The sequence below is a fragment of the Phoenix dactylifera genome, chromosome 14 (assembly GCF_009389715.1).
Source record: "Phoenix dactylifera cultivar Barhee BC4 chromosome 14, palm_55x_up_171113_PBpolish2nd_filt_p, whole genome shotgun sequence".
Lineage (NCBI taxonomy): Eukaryota > Viridiplantae > Streptophyta > Magnoliopsida > Arecales > Arecaceae > Phoenix > Phoenix dactylifera.
In genome coordinates, this window is record NC_052405.1 from 12,154,829 (window position 1) to 12,180,788 (window position 25,960).

Genomic DNA, 25,960 nt, shown 5'->3' on the forward strand with positions numbered 1-25,960 from the left:
AAGTAAATCTTTCAACAACGGGTTTTAATGTGTCAACTTCTTTAGTTAATCTTTTGTTATCTTCTGAAAGCAATTCATTATTTTTCTTAAGTTTATCATGGCTTTCAGTGAGAAGTTGGTTTTTCTGATTTAGTTCTTGATTTTCTTTCCTCAAGTTCTTGTTCTTACAAACAAGTTTCTTATATTCTAAATACAAATCAGAAAAGGCATCGTGAAGTTCATCAAATGTAAAATTGCTTTCAGTTTCAGCATGTACCTCATGTGCCATGAAACATGAATTTGCAATATGATACTGCACTTCTTCTACACATGATGTTTCAGATTTGTTAGGACATTCATATTTAACTTCAAGCATATTCCATATATCTTTAGCAGTTATGCAAGAAGATATGTAATTAAACTCATTCCTATCTAATGCACAATATAATAGGTTCATAGCCTTAGCATTTAGTTCAGCCAAATTTTTATCAAACATACTTTCAATTAATTTCGTGGGTGTGTGTAGGCCATTTGTTATGACATTCCATAGCTCATAGTTTTGTGATTGAGTAAAGATTTTCATTCTAGCTTTCCATTGAATATAGTTAGATCCATCAAACAGTGGAGGTCTGTTTGTGGACAGTCCCTCAGCAGGTAATACGTTATGTGGGGTTGTCATGATCTTTGGCTCTAGTTGGTTAAGACTACAAATAATATTTGAGCACCTGCTCTGATACCACTTGTTGCCCAGTAGATACAACCCAAGAGGGGGGTGAATTGGGTCTTTCAAAACTTTTATGCTACTTCTAAAACTTTTTGATTAACTATGCTAAGTTGTATAGATGCACAGTGAAAGTTAAACTTAGCAAGGGTTTGATGTATAGACTTCGACTTGATTAAATATGCTTGCAACTAAAGGATGTGCGGATAAGAATTAAGCAAGCAATTTATCTAAGTAAGTAAGTGTGTTAGTTAGACAATAACTAGAGGCATTACAAACACAAAGGACATATAGTGGTTCGGTGCACCCCAGCACCTACATCCACTCCCCAAGACCTCTTGGGAATTTCACTACAATCCTACCGATTACAGCCGGTTGTTTTACAAGCTCACAACCCAACTTGTTGTTTTACGAGCGCACAACGAACTCGGTCGGTTTTCCCAGGCTCACCGACTAGAACCACTCCGATTGTTTTTCCGGGATCACAATCGAACCCTACTCGTTGGTTTTACCCTCGGCTCACCAACAAACCTAACACAGTTGGTTTTCCCTTTGGCTCACCAACAAACCTTACACAGTTGGTTTTCCCTTTGGCTCACCAACAAACCTTAACCCCTTGATTCAATCCCTTGATTGAATCAAGTTACAAGATATTAAAACAAAGTATAAAACAAAACAAAGCTTCTTAAACAAGCAAATATGACAATATAAACAAATAGAGTAAAGAGAAGCCCTCAAACGAGTTTTGAAGATGAAGGAGCTCGGCTTCTTCTTTACTTGACCCTCTTCTGATTTGGCACGAAGTAGAGGATCACCGAGGCAGCACACGGATGGAGAGGAAGCTTTGGGATTCACTTGGATGCTCTTCTTCTCTCTATTTTACTTTGAATGGCCCTTTTGTGCTTATGGGAGATTTTTCTTGTAATCTCTTTGGAATCTCTTTCCTAAATGATCTCTCCCACTTCCATAAGTTCTCCCCTAGCTCTCTTCTTGTTTTTATAGCTTTAGATGGCGTGGAAACAAGAATATAGCCGTTAGAGACAAAAATAGAGCCGTTGGACACAGTCTGCACTTCCTGACAATATGACCGTTGGGATCGGAGTCGACTCGCGCGATCAGGAGTCGACTCGCCTGTTGCAGGAGTCGGCTCGTGCTTTACTGGAGACGACTCGGCCACTGTTCCAAATTTGAATTAAAGTGCATGCCTTGACTGGGAGTCGACTCGACTTAACCCGGAGTCGACTCGCCAACATCTGGAGCTGACTTGGCATCTTCGGAGTCGGCTCATCCCATGAATCCAGAGGACATACTTTCTGATTTTCTTCCTCGAGTCGACTCGGATTCTCTTGGAGTCGACTCGGCTCTCAGAGCCCGAAAACTGATCCTCTGCATTTTTGGGGTCGCGCTGCCTTGGAGTCGACTCGAACTGTCTTGGAGTCGACTCGCCTCTCAGAGACGAAAATACCGTCTTCTGTCTTTGGGTTGCGGTGTCTAGGAGTCGACTCGCGTATTGCGGGAGTCGACTCGAATCTCAGAGTCAGTAAATTGGTCTTCTGTCTTTTTCCTTGTGTTCCTCTGAGAGTCGACTCTCACTTTCTTTGGAGTCGACTTGCCAACCATCGGAGTCGACTCGCGTTCCACTGGAGTCGACTCGAATCTCAGACCCAAAAACTGCTCTCTGACTTTTCTGCCTGTGACTCCTAGGAGTCGACTCATACTACCCTGGAGTCGACTCGGTGAACATCGGAGTCGACTCGCGCTCTTCAGGAGTCGACTCGTTGACAGGTTCTGAGATGAATCTTTCTGTCCGTCTGTCTGTTGCTCCTTGGAGTCGACTCGGAACTGTAGGAGTCGACTCGAGTGCCTTTCCTTTGAATTTTTTCTTAAAACTTGCTCTTCTAAATTGAATCCTTTGAACTTGAGACTTGGGCCAATAAATTGTAGCTTTCTTCCAACTTTTCTTGAGAGCTTTGGAGGCCTTCTTGTGTTCTTCCAACTTGCTATGTTCCTTGCAAAATAAATATCTTTCTCCTTGCAACACAAACATTAGTATTTATACTTCAAGGTTTTGTGATCATCAAAATCAATCTTTAAATCAATCTTTGGGTCATCAGCTTGTCAACAGTTCAATTGATTCGTATCAATTTCAATGGATAAACTTTGGTAGAAGTTGACATCAAGAGAGAACAAAAGTGAATTATCATGAGGGATGCTTACATATAGGGGTGTTTGGTATGGAGTGATGATCCTAAGATAAAGAATAATGTGGATGAAAGCAACGAGATCACTGCATTTGGTTCTACCATGATTATCCTATGAGGCAATAATTCCAAATTATCTAAGGTTGGAACTGGGCTGGGTCAGGTCGGGCTATGCCCTACCCAAACTTGGCCCGAATTTTTTTGGGGGTTTCGGGCCAGATTTAGGCCTAAATTTTTTTGGATAATCCAAGTCCGAGCCCAGGCACGAACCCGATTGAGCCGGCCCGAAGTACACGTTTGGAACAAAAATAGGGCCGACTCAAACCTGATTGAAGTTTAATATTTCATAATATTGCTTCTCAAGTAAATGAGCTAGTTAAAAATTAGGCTCTCTTTTATGGCACAAGTAAATGATTCATGATACATTATTTTCAGCTAAACTCATTTTAATTTGTCCTTCACTTTTTCATTATTCTCTCCAAATAACAACATATAAAAATAAATTGATTCGGGCCTGAATTCGGGCTCCATTTCGAGACTTGTTCGGGCTCAAGCTAGGCTCAGGCCAGGCCAATGACATGTCCGAGCCCGGCCCAAAAAATAAATAGACTCTACATTTAAACCCAAACCCGGTCTGAGCTCTTTCAGGCCCAGCCTGAAGTCTAGCTCGAAGTTGGCCCAGCCTGAGCCTATTTCTAGGCCTAAAATCATCCCTATATCCTCAAATAACAACCCAACCTAGTGATGAGAAATCTATCCTTGAGGATGGGTATCAAAGATTGCTTAGGGCAATGGCTTTAGGCTAAAATTTGGGGCCAAAAATACCTGTTAGTCCAGCAAAAAAATTATTATATCAATATATCATTAATATATAATATCAATATTATATATATTATATTTTATTGATATTACATGTACAGTATTTGTCATATATTTATTATAACATATTATGAATCATATTATCATCATATTATTATTATTTTATTTTATTTTTAAATTATAATAGAAACATACTATTGTACTTTATATTTATATAATAAAATTATTTAATTTATTACTTCTATTTACCTTATTTTCCTAATTAAAAAATATTAGTATTAAACTAATGAGATATTATAAGTATAAATGAAAATAATAATTTTATAACAACAACTAATATATTTTTATAGGATTAGTAATTTATTGGATTACTAAATATATTTTAATAAATATATTAATAATTAATATATTAATAAGTATATTAATATATTAATATAATATATTTTTATAAAATACATATATATATATTATGGAATATATTAGGATAGTTTTGGTAGTATATAGTCAGAGATCTTGGATTCTCATGGAATACCAAATATTTTACTTATGGATTCTTGAAAATTTTTAATTAATCATTGAAACACAGCATACCAATTATGGATTATGATGATCATCGGGACCTATTTATCCCAGGATAGGGATCACCGTTGTGTTAAGATTATCTTAGTAATACCACCTGGTTTACCAAACACCGCTACAATGGTTAGGAGGAAAGATAAGCTTATTTTTGAAATTTTTAATGGTTTTTTTGGGATAAAAACGGCTACTCATTTCATATAACTCTAACGTGAGTACAGCCTGCTAAATCGCGGGAAAGCAAAAGTTGCAAATAAGGATGAACGTCTGATACAAACGTCCAAAAAAAATTTCCGAAATGCCGAGCAATAAAAGAGACGACCCAGTCTGCAGCCCTGTTCGCCTCTCTGAACACGTGTCCTATCTGAACATCGCCCATCAACCGTGCCACCCTACAGATCTTCCGAATGAGGGGATGACCATCCCCAAACCGATTCGCTTCTCGGAGCCAGTTGATAACCACAGATGAGTCTCCCTTAAGGCAGACCCGCTCCACACCAAGTACCTGCCACGCATAGGATATACCCAGCCAAGCAGCCCGCAGCTCTGCCCCGACCACTGTGAGTCCTGGCGTGCGCCACAATAATCTATGGATTATAAATAAAGTAGCAATAATCATTTCTTTTAAAATTATCAGTCTTAGCAAGTACTTATTTCTTCACCTAAGAACAAATATGATGACAAATCATAACACTTTTTCAATAACGCGAATAGCATGGCTATGGTTAGGTGGGTTTTATTCGAAGCTATGTGAATGGTAGCCAACATCCAGTGACTCTTCTAACTCGACCAATCATCACACTAAAAATATAATTTTACAAGCTTTTTTAATATTTACATATTTCTTTCCTAGCAACTAATGGCAATAATAAAGACCCACCCTTTCATCCATAATGTCTCAGCCATATGTGGATTAATTAAGTGACCTTTGCAACCATATTCGCGCTTTGAATCTAATTCTGGTATATTATATTTATACTCGAATCCAAATCAACTATAGCTGATACGTAATTAAATGGATACGTCAACTTTTGGGACATAGTATACATATTCAAAAGCTTGATCCGGCAAATCAAGGGAATATTAAATTAATGCCTCAATTGGACCACTTTATTTCATAGCTCATGCGTCGTAAATCTAACGTACTAAAGTGTCTAAATTCTTATCATGTAGATTATCTTCGTGCATGCAAGTCAAGAGATGCCCATGTTATGTGGTCCATTATTTTTAATTATAACATAGTTAAAATTTTAATTAACTGTCGCGATCTAAAGGGGATCGGACTGAGATGATATGAGTTTAGACCCTAACTTTCTAGGGTCATTAAATCCGACTTTTAAAATGTTGAAGGGAATAGTGATCACTACCTGCAAGCATTCATCTTCGGTCATTTTTCGTTCCCTTCGAGCATGAGCAATTAAAATTTCTCTTCATCGATTGATCAACAAAATTAAAAGGAATTATCTTTGGTCCTGAAACTTCATTGTTGTTCTGGCACTGGATAAGAAACATTATGTTTTTCATGGAACATCAAGCTTTCGCTCCCGAAATACATCAAAATGTCATCATTAATTCTCCAAACATGACCCTTTTTATCCACTTAATTTTTTGGGTGACATGTTGCACACCATTTGAGTTTGTTTAACTAATTTACAAACATACGATGTTGTAATACATTCAGAAACAGATTGGTGATGCCAAGTGAAAATATTTTTTTGGTGAAGATATAGATGCACTAGTTATTACATAGATCTAGGTGTATAGATTACCCTAAGTATACTCCTTATTGTAATCTTGCAAGCAATCGAAAATAAAAACACTCTTCTAAGTCACCATCAATTTCTAGAACTTAATAGAAATCATTAGCATTCTCATTTTCTGTAACTGAAAACTTTCCTTGCCTCGATCGATATGAGAAAAGGTAATAGATATACTTGCAGAATTACATGCCATTACCAACTTTCTGCACTTCTTACCAGGGAAAAAAAAAACAAAAAATCTAGACTTATTCCATTTGCAGTGTGTGAAATGTGGAAACCTTTTATTCTTTTTTCTTTTTTTCTCCTGAGGATTGATGAAGACAATATTTCAATCTAGGTCACTAGTGCAACTATCAGAAGCTTGGTAAGCTAGCATCTTCGAAATAAAATTCTTGCTAATTAAGCTACTTCACTCTTGTGTATCTTGTGGTGTACTGCATGCAAACAACCCATGCACATCTATGTGCTTCGTTTCATAATTGCCACCCATAATGCCATTTTTGAATAGCATACTAGACTAACTCCTTGATCAAGGAGCAGCCCATGTTATAGACTAGGTAATGCTATAGTGGTCACAGCTCTTCTATTCTTGGAGAAGGTTCTAAGTTTGAGTCTTGTTGTTCATTTTCAAGCTCTCCAATACAAAATTTTTATCTTGGGTAGATCTTCACCATCTTTCTCACAAAAGCAGCCTATATATAATTACAAAAGCCTCGTTAGGATGCTAAATATAATTCATAAAGTCATTAATTGGAGATTGGATACCGATGACCTAGATTGAAAATATGATTATAAGAGTTGGTAGTTTGATGCTTCTTCGTAATTGGACATAGATCACAACCTTCATGCTCACCTGCCTCAAATGTTTTAATCAAGTCATAATCGTTGGTGCACAGATTCTATAAGAGTAGAGCCATAGGCATCCATTTTTATCTTCTAGGTCTTGTAGATAGATATTCCCTTATACTGATGAGATTGCTGATCTAAATCAACAGGCACAAGTTGGTGAATGGTGATTCGACCAAGTTTGTGATGTGAACCACACCCTCCTCCACTCCATACACTTGTGTTTGCAAAATGGATGGAGGACACATCATAAGAGAGAGAGAGAGAGAGAGATCATGGATACGTACCACTTGTACATAGTTTTGGCCTACATGGAGATATATAGATCTGGTTCTCCTCTATAATTTAATTACAGAATGAAAGATCCTGAGTTATATAGTAGAGCTTAAACAACTAGGTTCTTTTCTATGCCATTTGCAAAAGGTTCAGAATATATTACAAGGCTATTCTATCCAAAGACTGTTTCATAAAGCTACCTCCAGCATACTCATCCAGATGTGATGAAAGGATCAATTCTTCATAAAAAATTCGTCGAGATCAACCGTACAACACTTTTTTCTTAGCTGGAAAAAGCCATAAAACTGCACATACTCAAGGCATTAAAAAGATTGATCCATGGCAGGCTGGAGCCAGGTTAATGACCCTACACTGGCTTTAACTAGACCTGGATCACTGATGGATGAAGTCCAAACATGTCTTCCCTTAGTGAAATGCCACCAATTGGACAAAGGAGCTGGCTTTAACTAGTCCAAAGAATGGATCAGACCCCCCAAAACCAGACCCATGGCAATCCTGAACATAAGCTGGTAAAGCCATGGTAATAGTTTATATAGGTCTTGGTAGCTGATACTTCCCTAAAATTCAAGAACCCAAATGCTAAAACCTGTACTTGCTTGTGAAGGGCATGTATCAATGAGAAAGTATTAAAAAAATAAATATAATTTTATTTAAAGGATCATATAGGATTTATTCAAAAATATATCATATTCGCAAACAGATATTTAGGAAATAAAAGCAACGGTCTATATGTTAGCTAGATTGTGGAGGCACATTTGTGACTTCATTCAGTAAGTAGATCGAACCACTCATGGTGTATAAGATTTATAGTCTTGAATGACGAGCTAAGGATGGTGAATATGTTGAATCGATATCTTATAGCCGCATATAATCTCTTCAAAATATATTTAAAAAAAAGAAAATTTTTTTCTCATTTAGATTTTTGGTTTTCGGTTTGTGCGAGACAACACATATAATAAATAGAGAGTCTAAATATAAAGAATAATTAGGATATGTCCGTCAGATAATAGTCTTTACTGAATCTCTAAATCATAATATTGTTAAAATCGGACTGGATCGACTGGTTCAACCAGTTGAACCAGAAATCGGTCATTTAACTGGTCTGGTATGTACGCTTAAACTGTATTGGTCAAAAATCAGTTAAAATTAGATGAACCATCTGAACAAGATGAATCGATTGAACCAGATGATTCGTTTGAATTGGATAAATCATAAAAATTTGATATTTTGGCTGAAATTTTAGATTTAAATATTTTAATCTAAAAGCTTAAATTACTAATTTACTACCCCAAATACGAAGGCCCAAAGCTCCAAACTAATAAATAAATAGAATTCAATAACCAAAAAAAAGAGAGCCTCCACTGCATTTATCACCATTATGATTAGGGTTAGGATAATTTTTTCATTTTTTTAGTTTCTTAAAAATTTTAAATAATAAAATTTGCAATTATGATATCATGCCGACATCAGCATTCCGTGAATCAGTTGAATCAGGAACCGGCTAATAAAATGGTTCGACATCCGGTCCATTTTTAAAACATTACTAAATGCATTTAAGCATATATTGAAAATAGTCCTTGTTCAAAAAAATATATATCAAAAATAGTATTTTATAGATACCCAATCCACAAAGTGCGAAATAGTATATTATTTTATATCGTATTTTCAAAGCTTATCTTCTTGAAAGTGAAATAAGCTCCTACTAATAGAAGAGCTTTAACTTTAGAACTTTTAAAAGAGTCAGACTCCAATTGCCATAGAAAAAGTAAAATTAAATACAAATTAAATAACTCAAATTTTATCACAAGGTCAAAAATATGATACACCTATGTAATTGCCTGTATCTTGTTTTAATCATTGTCGAACTACAACTTATTAATAGACCTACTGCAATATGACATTCATAGATATACGTATGTGCAATCATTAGGATTGGAACACCTGCCCCTTCTTTCAGAGGATGGGTGCTGATAATCTAAGATAAAATCGGCTAGCTACTTTATTAAAGTAAATATGCATAAATTAGACTCAAATTAATAAGTTTTATTAAGTCTACATAACAATATTATTTCTATTTATTTATTAAGTCAAGCCATCCTAGGTCATGAGTGACTCTGACCCAACCTAGCTCCTTATTCGAGTCCTAATGTTGGACCTAAACCCAATCCAATATAAGGCTGGGTCGGTCGGACCGAGTCCAGTGCTAAAATTTCAGAGCCAACAGGTTTTCGGATTGAGTCGAGTTTATATATAATCCGGCCCCAACCCAAAAAATTCGGATCCGGGTTTAGTCCAGCTTGAGTCTTCCTCTCTTCATCCACTATTTCACCTTTTTTTTTCTTCAGTTACTTTTCCTCTCAAAAGGTGCCTTCAGTCTCCTCCTAAAACCAGATGGTACAACAGTTAGAATATCATGTCCCCAAACTTCAATGCTGAAATTTACGGTAACATACCAAGCTCTTGTTCGCTTTTTTTTATAGTGATGCACTAAAAAAGTGACAGTAGGAATATAAGAAAATATTTCAACTTATATTAATTTTTATGAGAGACAGCAACAACAAGAACAACAACTACTATTTTTGTAGACCTTTCTTGTGTCTCATCCCCTTGTTAATTTTCATTCTATATCTTTATCTATCTGACGACCATAGAATATGATCTATTCTATATCTTAATTTTCCTATTGCTAAAGTAGACCTAAAAGCTCACCATAAAAGAATATAAAAGAATATGTAACGTTCAATAGTTTTAACCAACCCATTTAACTAATTCATACTTTAACTTGCATAGTTCAAATTTAAAAGCATACAATCAATCAACTTAGTGCTAACTCTCAAGGTTGAAAACTCAAAATTACTCAAATTCAAATGCATAGGGTCGGGTCTGAATTTAGTAAACCCAGATCCGATCCAAAAAATGGAATGGGTCCAATTTTAGAACTCGATCCGACTCTACGGATCCTTCAAAATAGGTCGAGTCGGATCTAAACGGATCGAGTCACAGGCCAAGTTGACCCATTTGCATCTTTAAATCTAATACAGTTAAAAAAAAAAATAAGTAATTGCCGTAAAAGATAAACTATGGGATCCAAGCCAAATTCTGCGAAAAACCACTTTCCTCCTGCTTTAGCCTTTCGGTTTGGTAGCCGGTGCGTGGTCGTTTCTTGGCCTTTAATCTTTTTGACTCGTTGTCGTCACCCATTCCAATGGAAGATGCCCATGTCACGACTCACGGGCTCCTTTATTCTTAGTCGGCACATTTATTAAAATTTTTATCAAAAGTTAGTTGATAGATTCTTTTCCCTTACGTGTATGCATTGAACTTCTTTTCTCACCCTACGACAAAAATCTTGCATCCGGTCGCATGCGCGTTTAGCCTGTCCCTCGAAGGTGAAACCTACCATAGAGCTCAAGATCGACCTTTTTTTTTTTAATCTCTCAATTTCACACCAAAGAACTTGTGGAGTGAATAGGTGGACCATCTAATTCAATGAATCTCCGTTCTCCTGATAGCAGCTATCGAGAGCTACACAGTTATCATGCCTCCAGCCCGAGATCGTGAGTCAAGAGTCGCGTCAGCCGCTGTATATTTATAGAGATTTCTTTCTACAAGTATGTACTGCATCTCCACATGATATCGTAAACATGCAGTGTAATAATTTAAATAATAATATTTAAATTTTATTTTAAATACTAACTCAAAAATTAAAAGGTATCCTAATTCCAACATTATTCTAAAGCAATACATCAGTTTAAATAAATCTAATTTAAGATAATCTATGGAAAAGTCCTACAATTTGCTCTCCCATATTGATACTCCTATCAGATTAGTTTTCTGAATCTGTAAAAGAAATAAGAAGTCATATGATGAGCTAAATAACTCAGTAAACAATGAACACTTTAACCAGATTAAGTAAGCAATAAATTAAGTAATTATTTACAGAAAATAAGCATACAAAATTTATTAATTCAAAACCAAATCCAGATATGCAGTATTATCGAAACATTACACATGCTAAATTCAATTTTTCTTAAAATCTAAATGTCGTTCATAAATCAATTTCTTTCAAATCATCAAATTCAACTCGACAACCAAGAATTATAACCACATCAAAGTGCCACCGCATAACCCCCAATGGCAGGGTATCAAAGTACTAACGTATACCTCCACTGGCAGGATATCGAAATGTCAATGTACAACCCCTACTAGCAGAGTATGAAAGTGCCAACATACAACCCCCATGGGTAAGGTATCGAAATGTCGATGTACAACCTTCACTGGTAGGGATCAAAGTGCTAACGTACAACCCCACTAGCAGGGTATCAAAATGCCAACATAGAACCCCCACTGGTAGGGTATCAAAATATAGTTTAGTTGCGAGTCCAAATCTATTTCAAATCAAAATTCTTTTTCTCACAAGCATGTTCAATATTCCAAATCGTAAAATACATAAAATCACACGATATTGAAATCAACTGAGCATAATGCATATCAAAACCAATACGTTCCATCAAGCATCATAAGATATTCTAAAAAAGATATATATAATAATACATTATGCATCAAATTCATAAATCAAAAATAATTTGATTCAGAAAATATTTGTAATTGAACCCAAGACTTTGGCGAGCGCTTAACTAAAATCTTTAGTGAGCACCGTAAATAATGACTGTTGGAAGTCAAGAGGAGAAAGAAAAGGAACCAACGATGGTCTACCAGTGGTGATCGGCAAAATCTGTCGATGATGACGTGAAAGGAGTGTGGGGTTCTTCAAATAGCCGTTGGAGGCTAAGTTTCCAAGCATCTATAGCGAATCGAGATGGGAGAGTCCGTCTCCCACTCCAAATAAGGCTTTATCTTTTTTTTTTTCATCTCCTACTCCAACTCTTACATTTGGACTGGTTAAGTGGACTAGGCCCAGTTTTTTATTAGCTGGGTTGGATATTACAATAGCACTCTACAACAATTGCAGCAAATAGAGGCTAAGCTACAAACCTTGTTGTAACCTCTTTTGGCAATAGTGGTCCAGCTATAGGCATCCAATTGCATGCATTGCAGCTATGGACTTACAGTAAAACATAAGTTGCAGGCATTCAAACTGTCCCTAAAAGTTGAATCTATCTTGTAAGTGAATCATTGTCAAGACTATCGCCTGGCAATTGCACCCCTCTTCTATGTGGAAAAGTCTTAGCAGTTGTACAACCCTCCACCCCCCACCACACACACACACACACACGCACACACACAAAACCAAGGCCGGCTTGAGCCTTAGGCGACTGAGGCGGTCGCCTAAGGCCCCCGGCCTGAGGAAGGCCCCGATTTTTTTTTTTTGCCTAGGATAGGAGGCACCGCTACAGTGTCAGTGCTTTCCGGCGGCAGCAAGCAGCAGGCTACGGGCTATAGGTAGGCGGGCAGAATTGACAAATAACGGGCTACAGTGTCAGTGCTTCCCCCCCTTCTCTCCCAGAGCTTTTTTTTTTCTTTCCTGAACCTTTTCTTTGTTGAACCTCCCCCCTTGAGGCTTCCCATTTCTCAAAGCTTCAGTTTTTGGGCCGCCCCTGCTCCGGAGTCTTGTCCGGACCTCCTCTCCTCTCCAGACTCCAGCGACCCGCTCTCCTCGGCAGCTCGGCTCCTCCAACTTCCGGCCTCCGCCACTCCAGCCTCCGGCCTCCACGGCCTCTGGGCTCCATTGATCTCTCTCGATCTTGTCAGCGCCAGCGGTTCACAGACCACGGTCCACGTCCACCGTCCTCCGGCAGCCCGGCTCCGGCTACAAGAAGGCAAGAACCCGGGCTCCCTAGTCCCTCCTGGCTTCATCCCTCTCGATCTCGTCAACCTCCCTTTTTTTTCTTTTTTGATCTCTAATCTTGTTCTATTTTTTTTTTGTGAGGAGGGATTTGCATGTCTGGAGGAGAGCGATGCACCACTCGAAGTTGAGGACTTGAGGGAGGGGGGTTTTGGGGCGGGTGAGCATGGGGGTGAGGTGGTGACTGGTGAGGGACAGAGGGAGGAGGGGGTGGGGACTGTGGGGTGTCTTCTGGAGAGGGATGGAGGGAGCCAGCCAGGCGCCAGCCAGGGAGGAATTGGGTCAGGGACTCAGGATGGAGGCTGAGGGGTTTAGTATGGTGGTGTGGTGCCGTGGTGGGGGGTTTGGGCTGCATCTGGCCATTAAAGTAGAGGGGTGGGTTTTCCTGAGAATTGGGAGTGATATTGTGTGGTTTAATGAGCTCAACCTCCTTTTTTTTTTTTTTTTTTTTGTTTGTGATTGATTAGCTTTTCGAGGGGCCAGGGGGTGAGGTCTGTGGTGAGCATGATAAAAGAAAATGTCCTCTTCAACAAGGCCTTGGCTTGGGCTATCTTCTAATGTGATCAGGTATGTTGTAAATTCTTTGGGGGTAGGGCCTCTTCACATACATTGGAAAGCATTTGTGGTGTAGATGAATGCACATAGCTAGGTTGTTAAAGGGTGCTGAAAGGTTTAGATTTCTAAATACTAATAGCTGAGCATAAATGGGCCCTATTCTCATAGCTTTTCACTACTTGTAAGCACTAATTTCGGAACATCTAGTAGCTATTATTTTTAAATGAATTTTTAAAATATTTTGCATTTATTAAAAAAATTATTATTTTTTAAAAAAAAGGCCTCTTTTAATGAATTCGCCTTAGGCCCCCAAATATATTGAGCCGCCCTTGCACAAAACACATTTAAAAGCAAAACTAAAAAAAGATAACAAAGGGTTAAACAACAAACTAAGCTCAAATTAGGTCTCCTTTAACTTAGGTTAACAAACCAATCTCTTTAGCGTGCACGTTTCGTAGAGCATCTCTTGAATAAAGTGATGAGAGAACGTTCTTAATAAATTTAATATGAAAAATTAATCTCCGCTTTCCATTTGGCAAAAGTATGGTGGAGATACTTTTATGTTTGGATTAAAAAGTCTTTTGGGAATATATTGTTTCTAGAATGCTTACGTTGCCGATTCTGGTTCTGGTTACGTACTTCTCCCCTAACCACAGTGAAGTGCAACAATTTTTTTCTCAGGAAAACAATGTATCGTAATTATAAAATTAGAAGGAGATTAAGAGAATCTGAACCTCTACAAAGCTAAGAGAGAGACAACAACCAGGAAATGAGGCCGTGACACGTAAGTGCATGCACATTCCTCATCTTGTTGGTTTCTTTTCTTTTTCCTTTTTTTTTTAATTTTCATACAATACGCGTACGAATACATCCAATAGAGTCAAAAAATACTAACTCGTGGAGTGCTAGTGGCAGCTCCCCCTCCCCGCCCAGAAGGTGTACCCTGAATGGTGAGCCGCAAAGGCAGCCATCCAGTCGGCCGCCCCATTGGCTTCTCTCTAAACCAATCTCTAAATCTTGTTTGGTTTCTTTAGTCGGACAAATTTTAAGAGACTTTGGCATGGCTTCTTTGATTAGAAGAAACTTAGAAGGTACTCGGAGTCAATCATCAATATGACCATCGCTGCCGAACAAGCCTTGTCCATGTTAGCCACAACCGTCCGATCCTAGCAATCCAATGAATGGTTCATGTGATTGTCTTAGATCTAGTATATAATATCCTTAAGATACATGATAGCTAGAGTAGGTACCATAAGATGACCATTCTAATGTATAACAAGTTGATTTTGAAGGTACAGAGAGGAGTTCCTTTTAAGATTTCTCTTATAATGATCTTACTAAGATAAGGTGATGTGGACTTCTTTTCTAGGAAAAAAAATATTCTCAGTGATTTCAAGTAATTCATAGATATGTTAGAACTTAGAAGTTCATGAATAATTTATCAAACTTATTGAAATTTTGGTTATTTCTGAATAATTTGAAGATCATTTTGACCATTCAGCTTGCGGAAAAAAAAGAAAAGATGGTTAAAAATTTAAAATACAATATAATAAGTACTTACGCAAACAAGCATATATACTTCTTTGGTGGTTGCCACACTCTGAAGATGGAATAACATTGTATATTCAAACTTTAAGGGAGATTTCGCTGTGTACTTGATATGGATAAATTTTTAACATTCTTATTAAATATTTGTTGATGCTTTGTCATTGTTTCAAAAGAAAAAGAAAGGTAAGAAGAGAAGGCACACAATCCATGGCATATCTAAGGGCTACCATAGACCCTTTGAAATGACCAAGGCATATCTTTTAAGTAGTCCTGTGTCCTTGTGATTAAATAATACGTGTTTTCTCATGCACTTCATAGAATGATTGAATCCTAACATACGTGTACTTTCAACTTTGAGAATGTTTTTTTTTGTTTTTTTTTTTTGCTGAGAATGTTATTTTCAAACAAAGCTTTGCTCCTTCAACATAGCACTTGACTAGCCAAGGTGCATCTCAAGCTAGACCACCCAATAATTGTGCTTCCACTTGGATTTGTAATTGTGATTTGACATCTTTTGGGAGTAGGAACCTTAGGTTCAAGTACGGGAGTTGACCAACCATACTCGAATTTCTAGAAGAATTTGACTTATGGTCCTTCATGTGGACAAAGATAATGATCCTGATGGATGTCTGTCAAAGAACATTTTGAAACAAAGAACTTTAGCATTGTAGAGGATTAGCACTTAAATGCGTAAAAGTGGAAACAATAATAAAATTCAAAATAAAGCAAGACATATAACAAAGATAGCTAGTCTCAAAATTAATGATTTCTCTATTATTTAAATCATAAAATCTCGACCAAAACAAAGACTCGAGTGAAGCATCTCCTACCAAATGCGCTATCTGAGCAATAAGAGCACCGTGCCATGTGAGAAAACTATTAACAACACATTCGCATCACTCTAAAGCCAAAGCCGCCGCCAGCCTCAAACTTTTTTTCGCATTCACACTTAAGTACAGAAGGTTCATCCTCTCTGCAACACCATTACCATATCACTTTTCATCCCCACTCTATCTTCGCTCGGGGGCACCCTATACCCCCACGTCCTATCAATAAGCAAAGAGAAGGAGGCAAAAATGACATGGTTCAACTAAAGCCACGTCTATGATGTCACACACCAAAAATTTAAGCCCATAGAATCTCCTCATAGCCGCTATGTGCTCAACTTGCCCCAAAAGCTTAGAACTTCTACAACCACCGGGAAGGACGGAGAAGCCGTCCTCATGCCGGAGTTGTCATCCAGGGAAAGCAGGTCAAAAGGACAATCCACTTTTCGTTCCTACATATCGTTCATTAAAGAGATTTCAAGATTTAGAGAATATGTGGGCAAGGACACATTTTATTCACCATAGGGTTGCATGACAATCCCACTAACCCCAGTGGAGGCCCCAAAGGAGCAGGACTTCAAACATTCCACTGATAGCAACTCAAATCATACTCCATGGAGAGGAAAAAAAAAAAGTAGATTCCAAGATCTGGGATTTGAGCATGATTTTGGAATGGATGCCCCCATCATCATTCAGCTCCTATATATATCAGCCTCTCCTTTACCATTTCATCCATCAAGCAACTAACAAGGTCCAACTGAGTTCCTCACTCGATCGAGTTAGTGTTCTTGGTGTTGTCTACTAGTGTAGATTAGCATTCTTGTAGATCATGTCAAGAGATCCACTTGTCGTAGGACACGTTGTCGGCGACGTGTTGGACCCGTTCTTCAAGTCCGCATCGCTTAGGGTTCTTTACAACAACAGGGAGCTGACGAATGGGTCCGAGCTCAAGCCATCGGCGGTGGTGCATGAGCCTAGGGTTGAGATCGGAGGACGTGACATGAGGACCCTTTACACACTTGTAAGTATCAATTTGCCTTACTCTAACTTCGTTTGTGAATGAAATGGATCTACCACTCCAAGTTAGCAATTTGTGGGCCTATCCACATATGTTAGTCCAAGAAAGCTCAAGTTCAGCTCATACAATTACTTTTAGGCCTTTTCAGCTGCGATAATTTGTTACCACTCAACGCTCTTTTGTTGTGGATCCCATCTGAGAACAGTGTTAACAAAAGTCATTCTCTCTTCAGTTGTTCCACTTTGAGAACAGCGTAAGCAGCTAATGTTAACAAAAGTCGTCTTCCCAAGAATCTTGACTACATTGTTGGCCAATATCTTAGATTGATAAGATCCTCTGACTTGCCGTTTCTGGAATAATTCTATTATCTTAGCATCTATTTGAAGAAGAACAAATCGCACGGCATTCCATAGAGTTCATGGCTTTATTGTGGACACTAAGATCCATTAAGATTTAGTGCTTCATTAACGGCACTAGTTGGAATGGTTTTGCCCCCTAATCAGTAACAAAGTAATGTGCTTACCTTTTCCCAAGGTGATGGTGGACCCTGATGCACCAAGTCCAAGCAATCCAACCAAAAGAGAGCACCTGCACTGGTAAATATTCCTTATTTGTTACTGCTGATAGCAATACATAAAATTCCTTCTACTTCAAAGACTACTCATGAGTAAAGGAACATTTAGATCGACTCATCATCCTTTGATGTCTTTCAGGTTGGTGACAGACATTCCTGAAACAACTAATTCTAGTTTTGGTGAGTGATCACAGTGCCATTATTTCTCTGCAGTGAAATTACTCTATTAGCATTCAAATTAATTCTTCCCCCCTTAAACTTGCTACTCCTTAACATAAGCAAAATGCATGTGGTTCTCAATATTATAGCAAATATAAGTTGCTAGTAACTGCTTGGATTAAATTGGGTGGGCACTGCCCTCCCCTTACCTAATTATATGCAAGTCCATGAAAAATGCTATGTGGTATATCACGCATCCATGAGCATAAGATGAAGATAGTTTGTGGCAAGGGTGCTAAAGCAAGCACATGTATAAAGCACTAAACATGGTTCATGGGAGTCTTCAGTAGAAACATAAAATTTCATGATTTGAGTCACTTTTGTCATTATTACTAAGCAAACTGCTGACAGAAACCTGGCTAGAGTAATAGAGATTTTCTCCCTTTTTTCTTTGAAAAAAGCAAAAAAAAAAGAAGGGGAAGAGGGGGGGGGGGGGGGGGGGGGGGGGGGGGGGGGGCGTGGGGAGAATTTCTTGCTTTCTTTCTGTCATGCAAACTTTCCATGTCCAAGGGGATGATGAAGGTTAGGTTCAAGAAACCGAGCTCTCTCTCTCTCTGTGCACACGCGCGTGCATGCATTTGTGACATGTGTGCACGCGGGCACTCATGTCTATATATATAATCCCTTGATAACTTGGTGATCTCATGCATTAGATCAGAGTTGCATGAAATTTAAGTATGCAGGTGTTCTGATATTTTCTCTGCCTTTTCCTGGGGATTCTTTCAGGGTCATATGTTATAATGTAGGTCTTACGGTCATAAATTTAAAACTAAAGTTTTTTAAATTTATTTTGAATGCTAAAAGAATTACTGCTATTTTCTTTTCTATATTCTGTATCCATGCCTTAGATACACCAGATGTATTTTCTTAGCTTTTTGAGCAAGCGTTTCGAAACCTAGTCACGAGGCTTGTGACAATAGATTCTGCTCTTTCTATTATCAATAAAAAGCCCTTTAAACTGTGACACTTGATTTTGATGTACTGTTTTAGGAAATGAAATAGTGTGCTATGAGAGTCCAAGACCAACAGCTGGGATTCATCGTTTTGTGTTTGTGTTGTTCCGACAAGAGGTCCGACAGACTATTTATGCACCTGGATGGCGACAAAACTTCAACACCAGGGATTTTGCAGCACTTTATAACCTTGGACTGCCTGTAGCTGCAATGTACTTCAACTGCCAAAGGGAGAATGGTTGTGGTGGAAGAAGGTATATCAGACTAACTGGTTCAAAATGATCAATTCATATTTTCTTCTCAATTGGAGCAAACATTAATGCAAGCATACAAATATGCACACAGGCAAGCACATAATATCATGACAGGAAACCCTATACCTCAAAATCTATTTGATTCAATCATTCATTGTTAGATTGAATCAAGGGCTTAATCAACTAAAAACTCCAATTCAGCTACAAATGTTCTACACAGTCTATGCTCTACAACTTTTTCGGCGACATCTCTACATGTTACTTTATTTCAGCAACTGATAATTTGAGTTTGACTTTTAGAATAGATTATGCTTGACAGGCTCCTCATTTTGAGAAGCATAGCTATCTATGCTCATATTTGGAGAATGTGAGTCTAGTCTGAAATCATCTAATTGAAGATCAATCATCAACCACATGAATAGGCCACCTTAACTAAATGATGATACATGAAACTTAGGTTATAACATAACAATGTCTATATATCATGTTGTTGTTGGAATACCCTAGCATGTTGATGTTTTAGGTTCTTCGGTGCTCCATTAGGCGTAGGGTGACCAATTAGGTCCTTATAGACTATTACAATCAAAAAGATGTTTCAGACTTCTATCAAGATTGTCATAAGCATCCTTGAGTTTGCATTGGTAGAAGATCATTGCTTAGACTTTCTGCATGTTGTTATGATGTACATTTGCTTGTATCATCAATGAGTTTTCATCAAGGTCCCCATTCATTTTTTTATGGGATATAGAGCTATTTCACATGTCATTCCTTATATCTAACATCCTAAAGTAACCTGGTTGTGTTCTAGTACTGGCATGTTGCTATATTAGATCCAAATTAGATCTGGAATTCTTCTTTGTACTAAAACAACAATTCCATAGCTTGACTAAGATGGATGCAATAGAGGTTCATCTATAGATCCAGGATTTTGTCAACATTAGAGAGCAAAATCATCACATGGATATCAATTATATTAAGAGACTAAAGCCTGAATCTGACAATACTTGCCCTCGTGCAGGTTTTAAATGCTCTCTTTTCTAGTGCATAAGGCATAAAATGTTCTTAAAAAAAACAGCTGATTATTAAATTTTATATACAAACTCAAAGAATGGTTTGTTGCATGTCAGGTATCACCCTGTCAGCGGATGGACATGATGACCTGTTCTGAAGTGTCAACCATTTGATAGGTCAGTCATACTAATTCAGGAATATTCCGTGTGAGGATGACTTATCATACAACAAATGGAGAAATGTTTATAATTCACAGTTTCCAGAGGTCCCCCTCCCCACGCCCCTACACCCCCCCCCCCCCCCCCTCTTTTTCCCTTTTTCTTGTTTTCCTCTTGTGTGTGTGCAAGTTTGCTTTGCTTCTCTAAGCTACTAAAGTGAAAAGGATTGTGCCGCAGTTCCAGAAAATGTCCTCTATTTTGCTGTATGATGTAAATGAAACTCATGGTGGAAGATATTGCAAATGCCGGTTGTGACAAGATTCCAATTGCCAAGACTGCAAAAATAAAGATAATAAAAAATTCTTATTGTATATCAATAGGATACTTATCACAGTGATAGCAGAAAACCAAAGTTCCATCCAAGGGAAGCCACAGTCAAATATAAAGTAAGTCATTTGGAAAATGAAGTAAACACAATATTAACCAGAATCAAAGAGAATTTATATAAACCATCTTTTTATCATTCATTTTAGGTAATAAATTTTATGACCACATCTTTCTTAGTACTTTCAGGTATTAAAAAAAAAGCATAATTTATATGCTTAGCAGATACTTGGGCTTAAAGGTCGCCACATGAGTTAAAATCTAATCTATTGAACCAAGGAAGTAAGCTCACCAGATAAGAAAAATAGACTTGGATATAAGTTGAGAAGTTAAAACTTCGGTATCATAAGTTGGAACATTCCTAAGGAAAAAGGGCTTCAAACAGATGTGTCTCCAAATGCTGACCTCAAACTCTATGTACAGAAGATTGTATTTAAGGAAGATCTCCTTTGACAGATGACTTTGGGGTCATTTGAGAAAGTTCCAACCTAATTCAAGAACATTAGCAATGAGCATAGAACTTATTTGTAACAAGCCAAAAATGCAAAATGAACTCAAGAGCATTATTTTACCAATCAACCAAATGAAGGAGAACGCAGTCACACCTTGCACTTTTCAGGAAAGGATTTGCCGTAAAATATGTTTACAACACCTTTAATCATTATGATGATGACTAGAATGACCTTGGGAGGCATATTTGGCACTAGTATTGGAACTAATCATCAATCATTTACTGCTTACTTTGGCCAAATCTACATTAGAAGCAGAATTGGGTAGTTCATAAACTAATCTACCTGCCAAACACTTACCTCCTAATTCTGTTGTTATTCTGCCACTAATAAATTTAACTGATAAATAAGTTTGTCAGATATCTACAAGAGCCTTCACCTCCTTATCACGGTCACGGTAACTGAATAATGAGCCCACAGGATTAGAGACCATCAACTTGCACTTGTTTTGCTAGGCTGTATAAGACCAGAAATATCTCATCCCTTTTGGGGTGGTTGCTCTCTCCAACTACAAATTCATGAGCTTTACCATCTACATCTATGACACTAGCCCCTGGTTCCTTTTTCATACCTTTCTCCCTCATCAACTTCCTCACACGTGTCACATCTCCCCACCTATCGCTTGTAGCATATATGTTGGAGAGGAGCACAAACACCCCACTGTCAGAAGGATCCAGCTCAAGAAGATGGCCGAGGATCTGTTGGGAGAGCTCCACATTCCCATGGGCTTTGCAAGAACTCAGCATTGCTCCCCATATAAGCACATCAGCTTTCATTGGCATGGATCTAACGAGTTCATGGGCTTCTGAAATGAGCCCAGCTCTGCAGAGCAGATCAATCAAGCATCCGTAATGCTCTACCCTTGGTGTGAGATTGTAGATTTCAGTCATGGATTTGAAATGGTGACGGCCTTCTTCCACCAAGCCTGAGTGAGAACAGGCACTGAGGATAGCTACGAAGGTCACCTCATTAGGATTAAACCCATTTCTAACCATCCGATCGAAGTGCTGGAGGGCTTCTTTACCACAACCATGTATCGCTAGGCCACCAAGCAATGCATTCCATGAGGAGACATTCCTGTGAGGCATCTTCTCGAAGGTGCGCATTGCCATCTCTAGGAGCCCACACTTGGCATACATGTCAACCATGGCGGTCCCTATATGAACATCCCACTCAATTCCCCAACGCTCAATGTAATCATGGACCCATTTCCCTGAATCTAGTAATCCCAAGCTCGCACAAGCTGAAAGAACACTAGACAAAGTTACCTTGTCTGGCTCCAACCCTGAGGCACACATCTCATGAAACATTTCTATAGCTTCCTTGGGTTGCTTGCATTGCACCAGCCCACTTATGATACTTGTCCAAGAAACTATGTCTCTCTCCTGGAGCTCCTCAAAGATCCGCCTTGCCTCATCCAAACACTCACACTTCACATACATATCCAAAAGAGCATTTCCCACAACCACTCCAAACTCCCCTTCATGCTTCAAGATCAACCCATGAATTCCTTTACCCGTGTTTACATCCCCCAGCCTACCACAAGCAACAAGCGCACACACTAGAGTCGCCATGTTCGGTTCCACATCCATCAAAGCAAACAACTCCAGCGCCCTGATAAAGAACCCGCCTTTAACATACGCAGAAATCAACGCAGTCCAGGAGACCACATCTCTAACAGGCATTTCTTCAAACAAATCACCTGCATCGGCATACCCACCGCATGTACCATACACATGAACCAGAGCATTCTGCACATAGAGATCACATAGAAATCCCACCTTGATTGCAACACCATGAAGCTGCCTGGCTTCTCCGATGCCTGAGAATTTGGTGCAAGATTTCAACACCGCGGGGAGGGTGTGGTTGTCGATGGGAGCCCCATTGCCAACCAAATGCTTAAATAATAAAAAGGCTGACTGGGGAGCCTTGCTTCGGGCATAGCCGGAGATCAGTGAGTTGAAGACAAATGGAATTGGGTGGTGGTGGATTTGGCGGAGAACTTTGTAGGCAGAGGAAGGATGGGTGGAGAGAGCTAAGAGCTCGGCGAACTTGGCGAGGACCAGGGAGTCTTTGTAGAAACCGGAGGTGAGAAGGAGAGCGTGGATTTGGTTGAAGGATTTGATGGCTACGGGTTCATGGAGGAGGCTCAGAAGGGGGGATTTCAGAGGATGTGCGGAGGAGGCCACTCTCATAGTCCCGGAAAAAATTGACTGTTAGAACGGTTATGAGTGAGAAAGAAGATGACGCGGAGCAAGCCGGGCTGCTGGGTAAACGCGCCTTCTGCAGTTCTGCGGCTCGTTTGGTTTGCGGAAACACGGGAGGAAAGTGCAATCAACTCTCTTGTTTAGTTGAAGTTTTTAAGGAAGGGAGACAAAAAAAATTATATTTTTATTAAAATATAATTTTTTTCATTTTATAAAAAAAAAAATTCATAAAGAATATGAAAAAATATTTTTTTGAGCCAGAAATCACTTCATTTTTATTTTTTTCAAAAAAACCTTTCAGCATTAAGAAGCATTAAAGATCTAATTTTTATTAAGAGTATAATAGAAATTACACATAACTTTTTCAGAAAAATGGATGGTCAATCAAACATAAGTATTCTGAAAATCTGTCACTTTTCCATTGTCAATCAAACATGCCAAAAGTACTTTCCCATGCATCCTCTTTCCAGAAATCTGCTTTTCAGGAATCATATTTTTAGGAGGAAAAATGCTTCCCGCAAACCAAACGAGCCCTTGAGAAATCAAATTTTGAAGATATTTTCAAAGCTACAACAGGAGGAAAGCCAAGAGGGGAGATACAGGTTGTATCTTTAGCTCCTAAGAAGGATTCATGGTTCCGGTGCGGAGCTGAGGACTGCTTGAGTGGACCTTCGTCAAGCCAAGCGCAAGTTACAAGCTAGCTCTATCATCCTGGAGGGTGACTAGGCCACAGTTATATTGGATCCAGGGGGTCCAAGGGGTAACGGATGTGACCACCCTTTGCTCTGAGATATCTGGGCAATGTTGAAGGACGGAGGGGCTTTACAGGCTAAGCATGTCTTCCGAAAAGCCAACGAGGCTGCGGATTGGGTGGCTGCTTATGTGGCCAGTCATTCTGGTTGTACCTTGTGGGCTAGAGATAGGGAGCTGCTCTGGGCACTCCGAAGCATTTTGTTTTCTGACTTAATTGGGTGTATCCGTACTCGTCAGGTATGATCTAACCATTTTAGCAAAAAAAAAAAAAAGAAAGGAGGATTCACCTTTCTTCACACAAATCCACCGCTGGATCGCTCACCACACACCTCTCAAAGCACCCCAAACTATGCCTTGCTCCATATGCACACATCTCAAAGCGATCAGAGGGTGATCCAATGGTAGATTCGTTGTGAAGGAAGGCCGATCTTTCTTTTGCACAAAGGATACAGCCCCAACGCAACAAGGGATCCGGGGATTGGATTCGTGCCTGATTTCTAGATGCTCTGAAATTTTTGTTTGGAAGTAGGATAAAAGATAGTAATCATTGTTTAACTTCGTCTATGAACCACTTTTAAGAAGGGTATTATAAATACATAATTCTTCACCTTCCAAATTATTTTACTCCACTTAATCCAAGAATTAATTACCTACCAATGTAGGATCAATTTATTTATGCAAAGAGGAGGAGGAATAAGTTAAACCATTTAGTCTGTGTGAGCTTATTCCGCTTTTAAATGCATTCTAAGAAAATCATTAATAAATTGATAGATCCAAAAAGAACAAGTTGACTGAAGTCAGATGGATCAAGACTTAAAAACCAAATACAACAGTCAAACTTATTGACAACAGAAACTCGAATATGGCAAACCCAAACCCCTCAATTCTGCCACACCTGAATATTATGGATAGCTCAAGGACTGCGACCCCTGCCTAAGAGATCCTTTGCTCGATGAAATTTAATCTAGAGGAGTAACTCTCATGTATATATAATTTGTTCAACCATCAAACTTTATTGCTGAAAATATGTATTTCTTCTTCATTACAAGCCCTAAGCTAGGTCTAGCAGAGAGGGGAAAAAAATTAGCATTTAAAAAATAGGTGCATTTATCATCTGACATAAAATTTAAAGAAATTTAACCTGGAAATCACAAGAACAGGGCCAGCGAAATGTAAGCGCAATCCTTTTGTTCTTACACGCATACACCAGTAGTAAGGAATCGAGTTTGTGGATTCACCATGTTATAGTTAATTTTCACGTTTATTTTGCCATTGTTAATAGTGCTGAGAATGGTGGATTCCAATATACTTGGAGAAGAATCTGAAAAAACTCCTTGAAAACAAGCCCAGGGTAACGAGTAGAAACTGATTCCAACCCACTGATTTTGAGTGTCTGATATCAAAAGATTCGCCACACCTTAAATTCCTTAAATATGGGAGGTGTACAGTTCGATGAATACATTCATATACAGCGAGTGGGTCCTGCTGAATTAGAGAATTTAGTAGCTGTTAGGAATAAGAACCAACAGATCTATAATGGTAAGCACTTCTGAGAAAGTGTCAGTAGATCTTGATGCTGCTGCAAATCTTTAAGTCTGACCAATTTGCTGGTATTCTGATCTAAAGCAGCCTAGCATAAAAATATGAACACAGGTAGTTTCAGTCCATGCACTCCCTATCATACAGGATGGTCCGGATCATATTAATCGAGTATGGCAGACTCTGCAGCACACAAACTACACAGGATATGTGTAGCTTAATTTAAAGCATCTCCATGAGAACGTTATCCTAATCCACTGTACATGAATCCGATTGCTCAATAAAACAAATTTTTGAGGCTGCCTGAGAATTAATTTTCAATGATACAGCAGCACCTACAATGCATTAACCTGCAAAGAGAGGGAGGTTCAAACTTTGCACTAAACAAATGCAGCACAAAAAACGTACTTCCAGAGTCCTCATCACAGGCATAAAAACATCAAGGC

At 38.6% G+C, this 25,960-nt stretch overlaps 2 protein-coding genes across 3 annotated transcripts; one reads left to right on the forward strand and one right to left on the reverse strand.

The window, feature by feature from the left end:
* Positions 1 to 15,859: 15,859 nt before the first annotated feature.
* On the reverse strand, positions 15,860 to 23,341 carry LOC103717527 (pentatricopeptide repeat-containing protein At4g38010). 2 transcript variants are annotated; one of them, XM_026808623.2, is made up of 3 exons: positions 21,079 to 23,341; positions 20,799 to 20,994; positions 15,860 to 17,541 (listed from the first exon to the last, which is right to left on the reverse strand). In XM_026808623.2, exon 1 carries the CDS (start codon positions 23,208 to 23,210, stop codon positions 21,438 to 21,440), a length of 1,773 nt encoding a protein of 590 aa, XP_026664424.2. In that variant the 5' UTR covers positions 23,211 to 23,341; the 3' UTR covers positions 15,860 to 17,541; positions 20,799 to 20,994; positions 21,079 to 21,437. The 2 variants fall into 2 exon arrangements, with proteins under 2 accessions (XP_026664424.2, XP_026664425.2); XM_026808624.2 differs by having other exon boundaries at positions 15,860 to 17,546.
* Positions 16,739 to 20,263, forward strand: LOC103717552 (protein FLOWERING LOCUS T-like). The gene is made up of 5 exons (XM_008805986.4): positions 16,739 to 16,956; positions 17,488 to 17,549; positions 17,667 to 17,707; positions 18,737 to 18,953; positions 20,081 to 20,263. Exons 1-5 carry the CDS (start codon positions 16,765 to 16,767, stop codon positions 20,106 to 20,108), a joined length of 540 nt encoding a protein of 179 aa, XP_008804208.2. The 5' UTR covers positions 16,739 to 16,764; the 3' UTR covers positions 20,109 to 20,263.
* Positions 23,342 to 25,960: the final 2,619 nt, after the last annotated feature.